The sequence below is a fragment of the Python bivittatus genome, unplaced genomic scaffold, assembly GCF_059951505.1.
Source record: "Python bivittatus isolate LINGU-HERP-01145 unplaced genomic scaffold, Pbiv_v1 ctg000480_np1212, whole genome shotgun sequence".
Taxonomy (NCBI): domain Eukaryota; kingdom Metazoa; phylum Chordata; class Lepidosauria; order Squamata; family Pythonidae; genus Python; species Python bivittatus.
The window spans coordinates 75,925,687-75,938,750 of NW_028277075.1; the positions used below are offsets into that span (position 1 = coordinate 75,925,687).

At 38.1% G+C, this 13,064-nt stretch overlaps 1 protein-coding gene across 1 annotated transcript in view; it reads right to left on the minus strand.

Moving 5' to 3' along the window:
* Positions 1-1,414: 1,414 nt before the first annotated feature.
* Positions 1,415-13,064, minus strand: part of CFAP65 (cilia and flagella associated protein 65) — a 40,555-nt gene continuing 28,905 nt past the window's right edge. The window contains exons 22-30 of the mRNA XM_025164870.2: positions 11,624-11,767; positions 10,783-10,899; positions 10,038-10,175; positions 8,634-8,699; positions 5,082-5,296; positions 4,397-4,567; positions 3,542-3,829; positions 2,225-2,362; positions 1,415-1,594 (exon numbers count right to left, since the gene is read on the minus strand). Coding sequence (XP_025020638.2) covers positions 1,483-1,594; positions 2,225-2,362; positions 3,542-3,829; positions 4,397-4,567; positions 5,082-5,296; positions 8,634-8,699; positions 10,038-10,175; positions 10,783-10,899; positions 11,624-11,767 — 1,389 coding nt within the window. The 3' untranslated portion in view covers positions 1,415-1,482. The remainder of the gene's footprint in view (positions 1,595-2,224; positions 2,363-3,541; positions 3,830-4,396; positions 4,568-5,081; positions 5,297-8,633; positions 8,700-10,037; positions 10,176-10,782; positions 10,900-11,623; positions 11,768-13,064) is intronic.

The window sequence follows — 13,064 nt, forward strand, 5'->3', positions numbered from 1 at the left end:
CAGCTGGCTTCATGCTTCAGGCAGGACCTGAACTCTCGGTTTCCCGGTTTCTAGCCTAGTGCCTTACCCACTACACCACACTGGCTCTCAAATGAAGGGAGGGAGAGATAAATTCTCTGAAAAGAAATTGTTTTCTACTTAGACCTGAGAATCTTCCTGTTTTTGTTGCCAAAACACAGCAATATAAAAAAGGTTGAGGGCTGGTGCTTAATTTGCATGTAAATAATTAGACTCATATGTAGGCACCCTACAAAATCAAAAGTACTTACATTAAAGCCCATGTAGTTTCACTAAAATAAATTAGCTTCAGTCTATATTAATTTCTTTTAATAGGATTATGGGCTTGGCCAGTTCAGTCATTCTCCTGTGATCGCCAAACCCTACTGCTAAAGTAAATTACATGAGAAAATGCTAGTAGTATGGAGAGTACAGAAGTGTTTACAGTGGAAGGCAAATTCTCTGAAAAGGTTGAATGCAGCCATTGTTTCCAATGCTCATGCAATTCCATTTGATTCCATTTGAGCTGAGGTGGCTCTCTGCCACAATCATGTGCTCTAAAGGTGTGTCTACTCCATGCCTCAAAGCATTAAGTAATGTCCAGCACAAGCCAGTTTGATGACTGAACCATACAGAACGTTCTTTGCTCCCTAAAAAACGATGCTGAAAGAATCCTACTAGATTCTTTGATTCAAGATCCTTCCATCCTTTCATCTGAATCATTTATTTAATACTGGCAAGAAAATTATACAGATGTGTCCATTAGTTTATCAGTATTTCAACATGATTTGAAGGAAACTACCTTTTTTCTTAATAAATAAATGCTGAGTAAATCCGCCTATACTCCAAAACATTTGATTACAGGGTGAAGCAAGGTCTGTGGAGAGAACTGAAATGAAATTGTGAAGTACCGTATTAAAACTGAAGAGGAATAAAGGAGTCTTTCTGTAAATGACCTGTTTCTTAATCAGCTCCATGAAGCCAACTTGCTTCCTAGCCTGTATTATTTCTTATAGTCACTATAGTGTTGTATTCATGTGCAGTTGCTAAATTTCACTGTCACCCAGAGATCACAGCAGCCAAGGAAATACACTCTGCATTAGCATCTGCTGAAACTTGCTATTGACAAACCGGGGCCAGAAGGCTGAGCTGCCCCCTGCTGGAGGAAGACCGGAACACTTACCACACAAAGGTAAAAGCAGAAGTGTGTATGTTGCGTTTATGTGAAATGTAAAAGCTCAATCTCTTTCATATGACACAATTAGAATCATTTTTCCTTTGATACAAAATGAAATTTTATTTTGAAGGTTAAAGCCGACCCTCTGCTATCATTGCATAGAACAAAGTCACATAAGGTTCTGCTGCAAATGGCATTTCTCCTTGGACCCAATTCTGTAGAGGTACCTGCCAGCAGAGATATTAATCACCCAGGGCTATTTTCCCACCAATAATATCCCCAGTGGTCCCAGAGTTTTCTGTAAGCTCCTATGGAGCCAAGACAATGTGCCGCGGCCCTTCACAGTTCTTGATTTCACTGGTAATATTGGTCACTGGTACTGCAGGTGATCTGGGCATCGAACCCATGGGACTGACACCTCTGAAAGAGAAAGGTCCCTTTGAACATTCATGACTTCACAACCATTGTAAATTACTTTTATAAAGTCCCTGGCTGTTAAGGAACAAGGCTGGGCAAGTCCTTTTCCAGAAACCCTAGGAAGTACTACTACCTATTAGGATTAACAACAGTGGATGTAATGATTTCCCACACCGTACCTTTTAATTGTCTTTCAGCTGCAATTTCTGCAACAAAAACCTTCTATTCTGGCAGATGAACTTTCCTTCACAGAGATATTGCTCAGGATTTTCCCTTAAGGAATGTCTTGATTCCTTACTGTTTCTTATTTCTCATGCCTCTACCCATTGAATCCATGGTCCCCATCTAAGCCTTCTTCCCAGTTAGCTTCCTTTCCTCTGCATACCCTTTTTCCAGGGCTCCCTGGGATTCTTCTGGACACTGAATAGGCAAATAAATAGCAGAAGGCAACCAAAGAAGAAACCCATGGACTACAAAAGAGAAACTGGGCAGAAATACATTTCAGCCATTCCTAAATTCACTCAAATAGGCATCAATTACATCTCTCTGCTCTAGCATACTGGATCAAATTTTAATTTTGAACCAATCCTTTCGTGCTAGGAACCCTTATTCCCTCCCTGCTGATCTACTCACTTTTGGGAGAAAACAGGAGAATGTGCAACGATTCTAGGTTGTGCTGTCAGCACTACTTCCCCACGACTGGCCTCCACCAGAATGTTCTGGATGGTGTTATCCAGCACCATTTCAGCCAGATTTGCAAATGCCGGCATCCTAAACAGAAAGCACACTTCAGATCCTCATGTTCACTGATATTGGTGTTTCCCATTTTGCTGTCACAGAACTGTACCCACAAGTCACTAGCTCTTTTTATAATGCCACAGTCAACACTGGAAATCCATGCCCAGATTTAACCAATAAAGCATGCATCACCCAAGATAGTATTTTATGGTGGAAAAAAATCTAACCTTGATGTACTTAAAAGTCAGGTACACAGAAAATATGGATCTATCAATTTATACTGAGAAACTAAACTGATAGGGGAAAATAACTATCTCCTGCTAATGAAGACATTTTGGCAGTGCATAAGACTAGATAATATTTATAATCGGTTTGGCAATATTCAATATTCGAAAGGGAAAACTTCAACAAGGGTTAGCATTATAAGGAGACAATACTACTTTCACAACAAGCCTGGCAGATTTAAGCTTTCATTCAAACTTCAGTACCAGTGCCAGAACATCAAATGCAAATATAGAAAGCTTCTCAGACCGAATATTGTAACCAGATTGCAACCTCAACTGGATTTAGCCATTTCTTTGCTTCTGGTTACTCCAGCCCAGTGCTGCTATTTTGAATCCTAACCTCTACCTGACTTTGACTATGTTCCTCCTCCTAGTCCTTCTGTACTGTTTGTCTGGGAATTTGAGCATCTGTTCGGTTCTCTTCTGGTCCCTTAGATTCTGATTCTAATATGCCTTTGCTGGAACTTGGCATGCCTGGTTTTGGCTATGCTACATGAAACGGACCTCCAAGAGGCCTGGGCAGGAAAAGAGAATAGTTAAGACACTGAAGCTCCATGCCCAAGGCCATTCTGAGGGCCTGCTTTGAAAAGACACTGCCACCTTATTTGCCAGACCTTTTCCTTCACCTATAAGTGAGAGGAGGCTTCTCAGTAAAGCAACACAGTACTAAAGTTCATATTTTTGTGACTCAAATTGCATATATTGATACAATGTTCTAGAAGCTCAGGGTAAAACATGGTCTCCTGATCATTAGCTTTCCTGCTCAATATTTTTCTATAGGAAGGTTTTGAGTTGGGGCAGCCTTATAAATAGAACAAATAAATCAATCTGATATTTTTTGCATTACAAGAATATTGGCCTAGAACATGGCTATTTTGCCTGCGCTATCAGTTTAGAGATGGCTTGTCACACTGAGACTCTTTCTCACCTGATAATGGATTCTTTCTGTTCCCGGAACTGTTCCTTGCGAATAATAACACTTAGGTTCTCTGAAGCAACTGAAGCGCATCTAGGAGATACTGTTTCTCTTCCCAGATCTTCATCATCTAGTCTATCCTTAGTGCTGAACTCTGGGGAAGGGGTTACTGGGGAGGTGCCAGTTGGACTCTTCTTCTGTTTTGCTGACTTCTCACTCCAAAACTGGTAGAAGTAGGGTGTAGGCTCTGCAAGGCTTTTGATCACTGCTTCTTGGAACTGTGTCTCCTCCAACAAGCCCCTGGGATATCAAAAATAATATTTATTGCAATTCAGTTTAAGGATCAATCAGATTTGTTACTTCATTGCCCATAGCACCTGAAAACCTGGTAATGTAAAAGCTAATACGTGCTTAAGATGATTCATGCATGTGCCAGGAAAAGGATAAAAGAAGGCAAAAATCACAGGGAGTCATCACTACTCCCTGCCAGGGATATAGCCCCAGCCCGACAATAGTTGAACTGAGTGATAGTGACTGGCCCAAAGTCCCCCAGTGAATTTTATTGGCTGAGGATGGAGTTGAACCTGGGTGGTTCATGTCAGTATGATACACTGGACTTGGACTAGGGAAACCAATCTCCTTTCAGGCCTTGCATTTCTCATAATTGCTTTCATTTAACCTACTTTATGGAATTATTGTGAAAACTTACAGGAATAACTCAAAATACATTATCTTCAGCATCTTGGTGATAGAGCAGAACACACATTTGATAAATATCCTAACCTGCAGTCTATACAGCTGATATACAGTAAGACAGTGCACATACCATCTAAATATTTCAGGACTTCTGATAGACAAGCCACCTACTTGATCACCGTAGACAGCATGTCTGTCAGTAGCTGGGCTTCTTGTTCTGTGCAGTTTTCTAGCTCCATCAAGGTGGAATCCTTAATAGATCCTGTTTTAGTTTTGCTCACATTTGAGAACAGAGATGTCTTACGTACAGGATCTTTTCTTGCTGTTTTCTTCTTCAGTTGGCTATAGAAAAGAAAATGAACAGTAAAACTCCTTTACAAATTATATAAGTGCTTCCACAATCATGAGATGCCTGGAAACAAGGAGACAGGATTGTCCTCCAACTCAGTTTGCTAAATATTCTCATACCACATGGGTGGTTAGAGGATATCATATTGTTTTTCCCAATTTCAATATTCCCACATTAAGAGAAGCACTATGTAAAACAGTTTTTATTCATAAGAATATGATTTAAGCAAAACTAAAACGAACACTGAGTAGTTTCACATATCATAAAACATGCTAAACCAAATCAACATTTCTGGTGAACTCACCATTGTGACTGGCAAACTTATAGCTTTGCACAAAACAGAAATCTAGCCACTGTGGTATATTCAACAACTCTAAAATAAGCTATGGCTTAGTATAATGTATGCATCCTGCCATTGCAAAGAGCATCCCATACATCGCTAGAGATCCAACATCTCTATCTAGAGAGGTGACAACTGGGGAAGGCAAGGAAAATAATTTGTCTTACCGGTAAAGGAAGTGCTGGGGCAAATCATTAGAGAAATTGGACAAGAAATCATCAATTGAGTGGGACCTGGCTGTAAAGCCAAGGTGCATGAGAAAAGGCTTGGGGAGTTCGGGCTTGGGCCAAAACCTGCTGGCCTCCTTGTTCCTTATTTGCCTCCTCTGGCTACGGCTAGCAGGGGCATTTGGCCCATAGATGTTCCTAATAGGAGGAAGGGTCTGTTGGGAAGAAATTTTAAAAAGCTGTTTAGTGAATGGGACTTTCTAACCAATTTAACTCATAACATACAAGCATCTTGCTAAATAATTAAACATGAGAAGACATCAGAAGGAATGTGTGACTGGGGGTTACATTCCATTTTATTTCATATATATTTCCTATTTGCAGCCTTTCCCTTGATCTGCCAGGAATTACATTATGTATGTGTAGCCTTCTCTCACTCACTCATTCCCCACCCCAATTCTTTTCCAACCCCTAGGGACAAGGTGAGATATAAATCAAATACTGCCGAGCCTGCAGCACAGGATTCCTGGGGTTCAACAAAATTCCTTAATACACAGAGAAACTTGGATAGTATATGGCAGAGTCTTCCTCTGAGTTTATCTGTAAGATTCATGACAGACTCATTTTGGAACATAATCAGCTACTATTTACTGACATACGTAAAAAGAGGATTTGCTGCATTCACAGAATATACTTGCTGCATTGTGCTTAGATATAACTAGGCCTAAGAAAAACCGATTCTGCAGGTTGAGAAAAGAAGCTAGCTTTGTACCACAATGATTTGATACAACAAGCCCATCTGTGCTGAGAACAATCTTAAAAAATTAACTGAAGAAGAGCCCTGAAGGATCAGGCCATAGGTTCACGTAGGCCAGCATTTTGTGTCACGATGATGAACTGGATGTGTTTGGAGAGCAAACAAACCCAGACTGAAGGGAAATAACCGCTGTCCCCATCACTTTCCAGTAATTGGCATTTCAGGTATGAGCCTATGAAATAGCTATCAAAATTAGCAGTAGTCTAATCCTCTGTGGACTTGTCTAGTCCCTTTTGAAACCACCCAAATTGGCTTCCACCACTACAGCTACTGACAACAAATTCCACAATTTGACTATGCACTTTGTAAAAAAGTACCTCTTTTTGTTGGTCCTAAATCTCCCTGTACATAACAGTGAATATCCACAAGTTCTAACATTGTGAGAGAGGAAGGAAACCTCTTCCTTTTCTTTTTTTATCAAAGCCATGCATGATTTTATATTCCTCCATCATGTCTTCCTTTACCATCCTTTGTTTCAAACTAAACAGCCCCAAATGCTATACAGTGGTCTTTCTGCACAGGGGTTCTGCTTCTGCCTTCTAATAAATTTGGTTGCCTTTTCTAGCTCTACACAGTAATATTCTTGTAAAGGTGTGGTGATGACCAGAACTGTAAGTAATACTGAATCCCATTTTGATTAGTAAGAGGGATTATATGAGCAGTTCTGTTTTCAGTTCCCTTCTTAATGATTCCAAATATGGAATTTGCATACTTGCAGCTATACACTGGGTTATATCTTCATTGAGCTGTCCACCATGATTCTTGAGATTCCAGCTCAAATCCCATTAATACATGAGTGAAGTATGGATTGGGGGGGGGGGCAGCGTGCATTACTTGACACTTGTTTTCACTGAACTGCGTATGGCATTTTAAAGCCCATTCATCCAATTTGGAGAGATACATTTGGAGTTCTACACAATCCCTCTTTGATTTTATTACCCTGAATAGTTTGGTATCATCAGCAAATGTGGCCCCTTCATTGCCTCAGCTCTATCTCCATTAATATTCAGGCTGAAAAGCACTTATTCCAACAGTAATCCATGGGGAACTCCACATTGCACATCCTGACAGCATGTTTGCTCATTTATTCCTACTCTTTATTTGCTTTTTTTAACCAGTAACCTATCCACAAGAGTACCTATCCTCTTATCCCACAGCAGCTGAGAATGTTCAGGAGCTTTCGGTGAAGTACTCTGTCAAAGCATACAATATCTATTGAGTCACCCTTGTCTTCATGCTTGCTGACTCCCTCAAATCGGGAGGCAGAACTTACTTTTACAGAAGCTATGTTAGTTCTGTTTCAGCAAGACTAATTCTTCTGTGTGTTTTTTTTTTCTCTTTAATAATACTTTCAACAATTTCTTACAGAGCCAACGTTAAGCTAGCTGGCCTATATTTTCCTTTATCACCCCTCAGTCCCTTTTTAAAATTGATTGCATCGGTTATTTTCAAGTCCTTGGGAACAGATGTCAATATTAAAAAGAAGTTGCATATTTCACATTTCAGTTCTTTAAGAATTCTGGATGAATATCATTTAGACTAGAGATTTATTTAGTTTTAGTTGTCAGTTTGGCTTATAATTTAATCTTTTATTGCTATTTGTTTCACTTGGTTCAGTCTTAGTGCTGAAAAAGCCAACTTTGGCACAGGCATCTGGCATACAGTACTTTCTTAGCCGTGAAGACCAAAGCAGAGAATTCATTCAAATTCTCTGCTTTTTCCTATCCAGCTTGAGCACTCCTCTAATGCTCATGTTATCCAATGGCCTATCTGATTGGCTTCCTACTCCAAATATCTTTGAAGGGGTTTTTTTTCTGTTAATGTTCTTTATCTTGTGCTCTGCAAAGTATTTTTCCATATTTTATTGACTTTTTTTGGTCAACGTTTTTCAAATGTTCCTTTTTGTTCTCATTTGGGAAAGATTTCCACTTTTTGAAGAAAGCTTTTTGCTTTTAACTGCATTTCTGATCCTCTTTGTTAGACACTCTGGTATCCTCTCGGGTGTTATGGTACCCTTTCTGAACTGAGATATACATCCTAGCTGAGATTTTGCTATTGCTGTTTTGAATAATCACCAAACATTTAGAGACCACTGACTTTCTGGACTCTTGCTTTCAATTTTCTTTTCACCAATCTACTTATTTTTTGAAAGCTTGTTTTTCTGAAGTCACACTTGACTGAGTTGGACTTTTTTGCCAAGCATTCACTTAGATACATCTGAAGATAATAGCATTATGATTCCCAATTGGTTCAATACAGCTCTTAGAAAAATTCTGGATTGTGCTTACCATTCAGGTCATGTTGTGTCTCCTCTTGTTGGCTCTTTGACTAGATTTTGAGTGCCTAACTATTTAGAATATCTAGAAATTTGGTCTCTTAGTCCTGTCCAGAATATACATTTTCCCAACATATTTTTACGTGAAGGTGATTATGATTACTGTTTCTTTTTCTCTAATTTCATTTTCTATCATAGGTCAGCTTTAGCCTCTTGGTGGGGGACAATAGCATATTAGATTCTTACTCATCTCCACCTGCTCTAGCAGCAGTGTCAAATACTATGAAAATACATTGCATGCACTTATTTTTGTATCACACTTATTTCATTCTGTAACATAGAGGTCAAATTTTCAATTAGCTATCCCAGCTCTGAAATAAAAGCCCTATTAGCTATTTGTTCTATCGGTTGCTCCACAAGCGATCTCACTATATCTACACAAAGGCATATAACTAATTACCTTGTATTTTCTGATCTCTGTAAGCTCTTTAAAAAGCTTTGGTAACCCTGGGATGTTTGGAGCTTCCTAAAGAAAAAGAAGATAATAGCAAAACGTTACAGAAATTGAACAGAAGTGATATACAACTAAATGAAGCAAAATTGTAGGATGTAGCCCTGATTTTTTTTTTTTTAAGAAAGCTGCAGCTCTGAATAAAGGAGGACCTTAACCTCTTTGCCAGTCAGTTTTCTGCTCAAAGTGGGCTCTCTCCAAGATGCTTTTCTCCTTGTGGATGTCTAGATGAGACTGGGGAAAATCGAAGATGGATTCTAAACACAAGATTGCCTTCAGAGAAAAAATCAAGCATACTCTTCCTCCCCTGCTGGTTTTCCCTTCAACATCAAGTCTTTTAGTGGGTCTACTGTTAAAGTTCCTGGGGTTTAGTAATATCATGGACATGTTATATTGGGGGGGGGGGGTTTGGTAAGTTTCTTGTCTTCCATCTACTACTGCATATTCTCAAATCCCTGCAAAAAGATGTGCCAATAGAAACCCAAAAACATCACACTTCAGTAAGTAAATGTACTTATTTAACATCACTATCATTATAATTTAATTGTGTTTTGATGTCATGGGATTGGTTATTACCATGGACATTTTAAATTTGTAAGTTGATGTTTCAAATTTATTGTGTATGTTTTATTACTGATATCTTAAATATATAGTGTATATTTCATTACTTATATATTATGTCATACCATGGATGTTTAAATTTTCTTATAAGTTGCCATGCATTTATATGGAGTTAGTGGCATATACATTCAATAAATAAAATAAATGATTTATTTATGATATTTATATATCATTGTACTCTACAACTTCCAATGGCATACAAATAAGAATAAAACAATACAAACAGATCTAAGATAATAATACAATTATATATGCCTCACTGAATTGAGCGAGAGCCAATGAGGCTTCCACAGAGAGCTTCCTAGACAATTCACTGACTTATATAAATTAGTGAGAGGAAGATGACACTTAGATTTTCCACTTCAGCAGCTCAAATGACTTGGTTGGCCTTAAGAAAAATATGTAGCTAAAACCTGAACACTGATTTTGACTATATCTTTCCCTGGTGCATTTAGAAAACATATGCAGGAAAACATGCACGTACAAAGCTATATAATGTTTGAATAACTGATTGCTAATTCTGAGGACTGAAATTATCCTGGCATCTAAATGATGTGGCCAAGTCATACATCAGACCATCCTCCAAGCTGAAAACATCTCAGTCATTTTTTAGCCACTTTCCTACATGTGTTCACAAAACACAAGTAGGATCATGTGATGATAAAAACTTTGAGAAATACATCCTAATCAAGATATACACCAGATGCCCCTTCATAGCAAGCTAGTTTTTACCTTGAAAGGTTCTTTTAGGTCCTTCTTCATATCCAGATCTCTCTCAGTGATGATAAACTCCACAGCTTGGCGGGATTTTTCAGTTTCCCATTCCTGCAGCTCTTTCTCATATTGATCTAATGAGTGTTGAGTAAAAATCTACAGGGAAAATGCCTAAGGTTAACTGAGCATTATGCCACTGGGATTTCTGCTACTTTTCTTCTCCTGCACTGTGAGAGTACATCACCCCTTATGTGCCTTCTGAAATTTAATTTCTGGCAGTGCTTTAATGTTGTGACTTTATATAAATTACTGGAAACAACAATTTATCTCATCAAAGAGAAAACAAGGTAGTTGTCTGCAGAACAGTTAAGCCAACACATCTGGATTACAGGAAAGAAAACAAAAATGAAATCATGCATGTTCAAGAGCATTCTAATTGGCACATGCATCACAGAAAAATATAATTTGTTTCTGTGGTAAGTATACATTATTTCCATCTTCCTTGAGGCTTCTATGCAGATGTGCCCTTGACAAAAGCCATTCAACCTTAATTACTCTGCTATTACATAAATACCACATTTGTTATTATTAATGAATGTTAATGAAGTAATCAGTGACAGATCTTATTGCAGTCCCCATGCTCCTTAGAACTGCAGCCTTTCTGTTTGACACTAACATCTCCTATATTAAATATAAGCAACCAAAAACCCCTGGCTTTTGGTGTTAAAGGAAATTTTGATCTCAGGTATCCACTAAGTCTCACCTCACAGATCAAATCCACATTGTAGAAGCATGGATTTTCACCAGCATGCAGTGTAAGAACACAATGAGTACTCTCTCCAGCCTGCACAATTCCATTCTGAGGTATGATCTTCAGTGCCTTTAAACAAAACAATAAATTATTATATCATGATATATCGAGGTTCTGACAGCCCTGATCCTTCTGTCCTTCCACAAGGCCCTAAAGACTGTGGCATCAGCCCGTATAGAATTGTAAGAACCTTGAATGAGATATGTGTTGGGTTGGCCTCAGTTGCTTCTGTTATTATAACTACTGTTATTCTATTATCATGCTGTTTTTTAATGTTTTGAAGGTTTTCATATTATTTTATTTTATTTTAATTTCCATGTCTCATGTTTCTTTAAACTGTAAGTCACTTAAGGTCACTCTTGTGAATTGGGCAGCCATATAAATCAATCAAATAAATGAATGAGTAAATAAAGCATGCATGATAGTACATCTGCATTAAATATTTTTGCTTTTCACTCTGGAAAGAGGCTCTTTCCTCCTATCATTGAAAAAGAGTTAGAATAGCAGAATATAGCCACAATAGTAAAATATTCATGCAGAAAGCTTGCGTTGGAGTCATTAAATATGACACTGCGATTGGGCCATGCTGTTCTCTTAGGAAGCATTTATGTTAACTTGGGGAGATTGTTCCATTTGTGGTGCAACCCGGTTCAGAGGTTTGAGCTGATAAAATTGAAGCCAAGTGACCAACTGTTCTGACATTGCCAGGTCAAAGTTGAGGAAGCTTGAAAGGAGCAGAAGAGCTAGGAGAAAGCCAAGGAAGCCCAAAAACAATCATGTAGATGGAACTCACCACCATGGCAGGGGAGATCCCTACATGCCAGGTAAAAATGATGGCCTCATCCTCAGAAGCATTGTTGAGAAAAAAGAGGCGGCTGCATTTGCTGTAAACTGGAATATTGCCAAGACATATCCGTGGCTGAGATAAATATACTGTCTGGAAAGAAAATAAACAGAATGAACTGCTAGCCTAACAAATAAGGACCCCTTAGTTTCTTGGCCTAGCCAGCGGAAGGAAACTAAGTGATCCACAGAGGTACCTAGTGCCAGTAGCTAATGGCAGACGTTTATGGGGCGTTCCATACATGAAACATTACTACAAACGAATGAATGGGATCCAGGGGAGAATATTATTCTGTTAGGCAACAGAAATGGATGGGTAGAAATTAGTCAAGAGAGTACAGAAAAAATTATTAGGCATTCAGATACTGAAGAATAATGACAATTGTGCCTGGGGATGCATTTATTCAGAAAAATGAATGTTTATTTCAAATATGTCACTTAAGCATACATCTACTCATATGCATAAATGGAAAAACATGATTGATTTGTTTGTGATGAAAGACTTAGAAAATTTGTGAGGTGTACAAGGATATGAAAATGTTCTGAATATGGACCAAACTATTATTTCACTATTATTTAAGAGTAGATTTGGAAAAAATGAGCATGGAAGAAAAACAAAGGAGAAAGTAGAATATCTGCAAGATGAGAAAGTATGAGTCCTTATCAAAAAGTATTAGAAGACGGATCAACTTCCCAACAGAATGAATAGAAAGAGAATGTGAAAGCCGCTTGGAACAGAGCAAAAAGAAATGTCTGAGAGATAAATTACACAGTGCAACAAAGGTATATGTATTTGAAAATTAGCATTCCAAAGACCTAGGTGGTTGCAATTAACAGAGAAAACAGAGTGAATGTTTGCAAGTTATACATAAAAGTCAAAGAATTAGATGAATTTGTATACCTCGACAGAATGTTTACTAATAATGGGATAACAGATAGAGAATTTTTAAGATGTGTAAATGCTGGGCTAATATGTGGGGTTTTGTGAGGAATATATGCTGGGTAGAAGAACAGAAAATGGTTATGTTTAAGAATGTACTTCTGCCCACACTGTCATAAGGAAGTGGAATGAGTATGTCAGGAGAAACATAGAAGTAAACTGAATGCAGTGGGTATGGGGTATTAAGAAGTGTGTATAATAAATTAAGAGATAGGGTTAAGAATGAATTGGTGCTGAATGGCTGTGAATAGAATACAAAGTGAGTGATCAGTGCAAATGAAGTATTTGGAGATGGTTTGGTCATAAAGTGAGAATTGATGAGAAACAAATAGCAAAACAAATGTGTATGAGAAGGGTAAACAGGTTGAGTAGAAGGGGAACACAAAAAAGTCATAGTTGCATAGAGTTGGTGAGATCCTCAAAAAAAGAAAAGTGAGAAGTTTAAAGAACA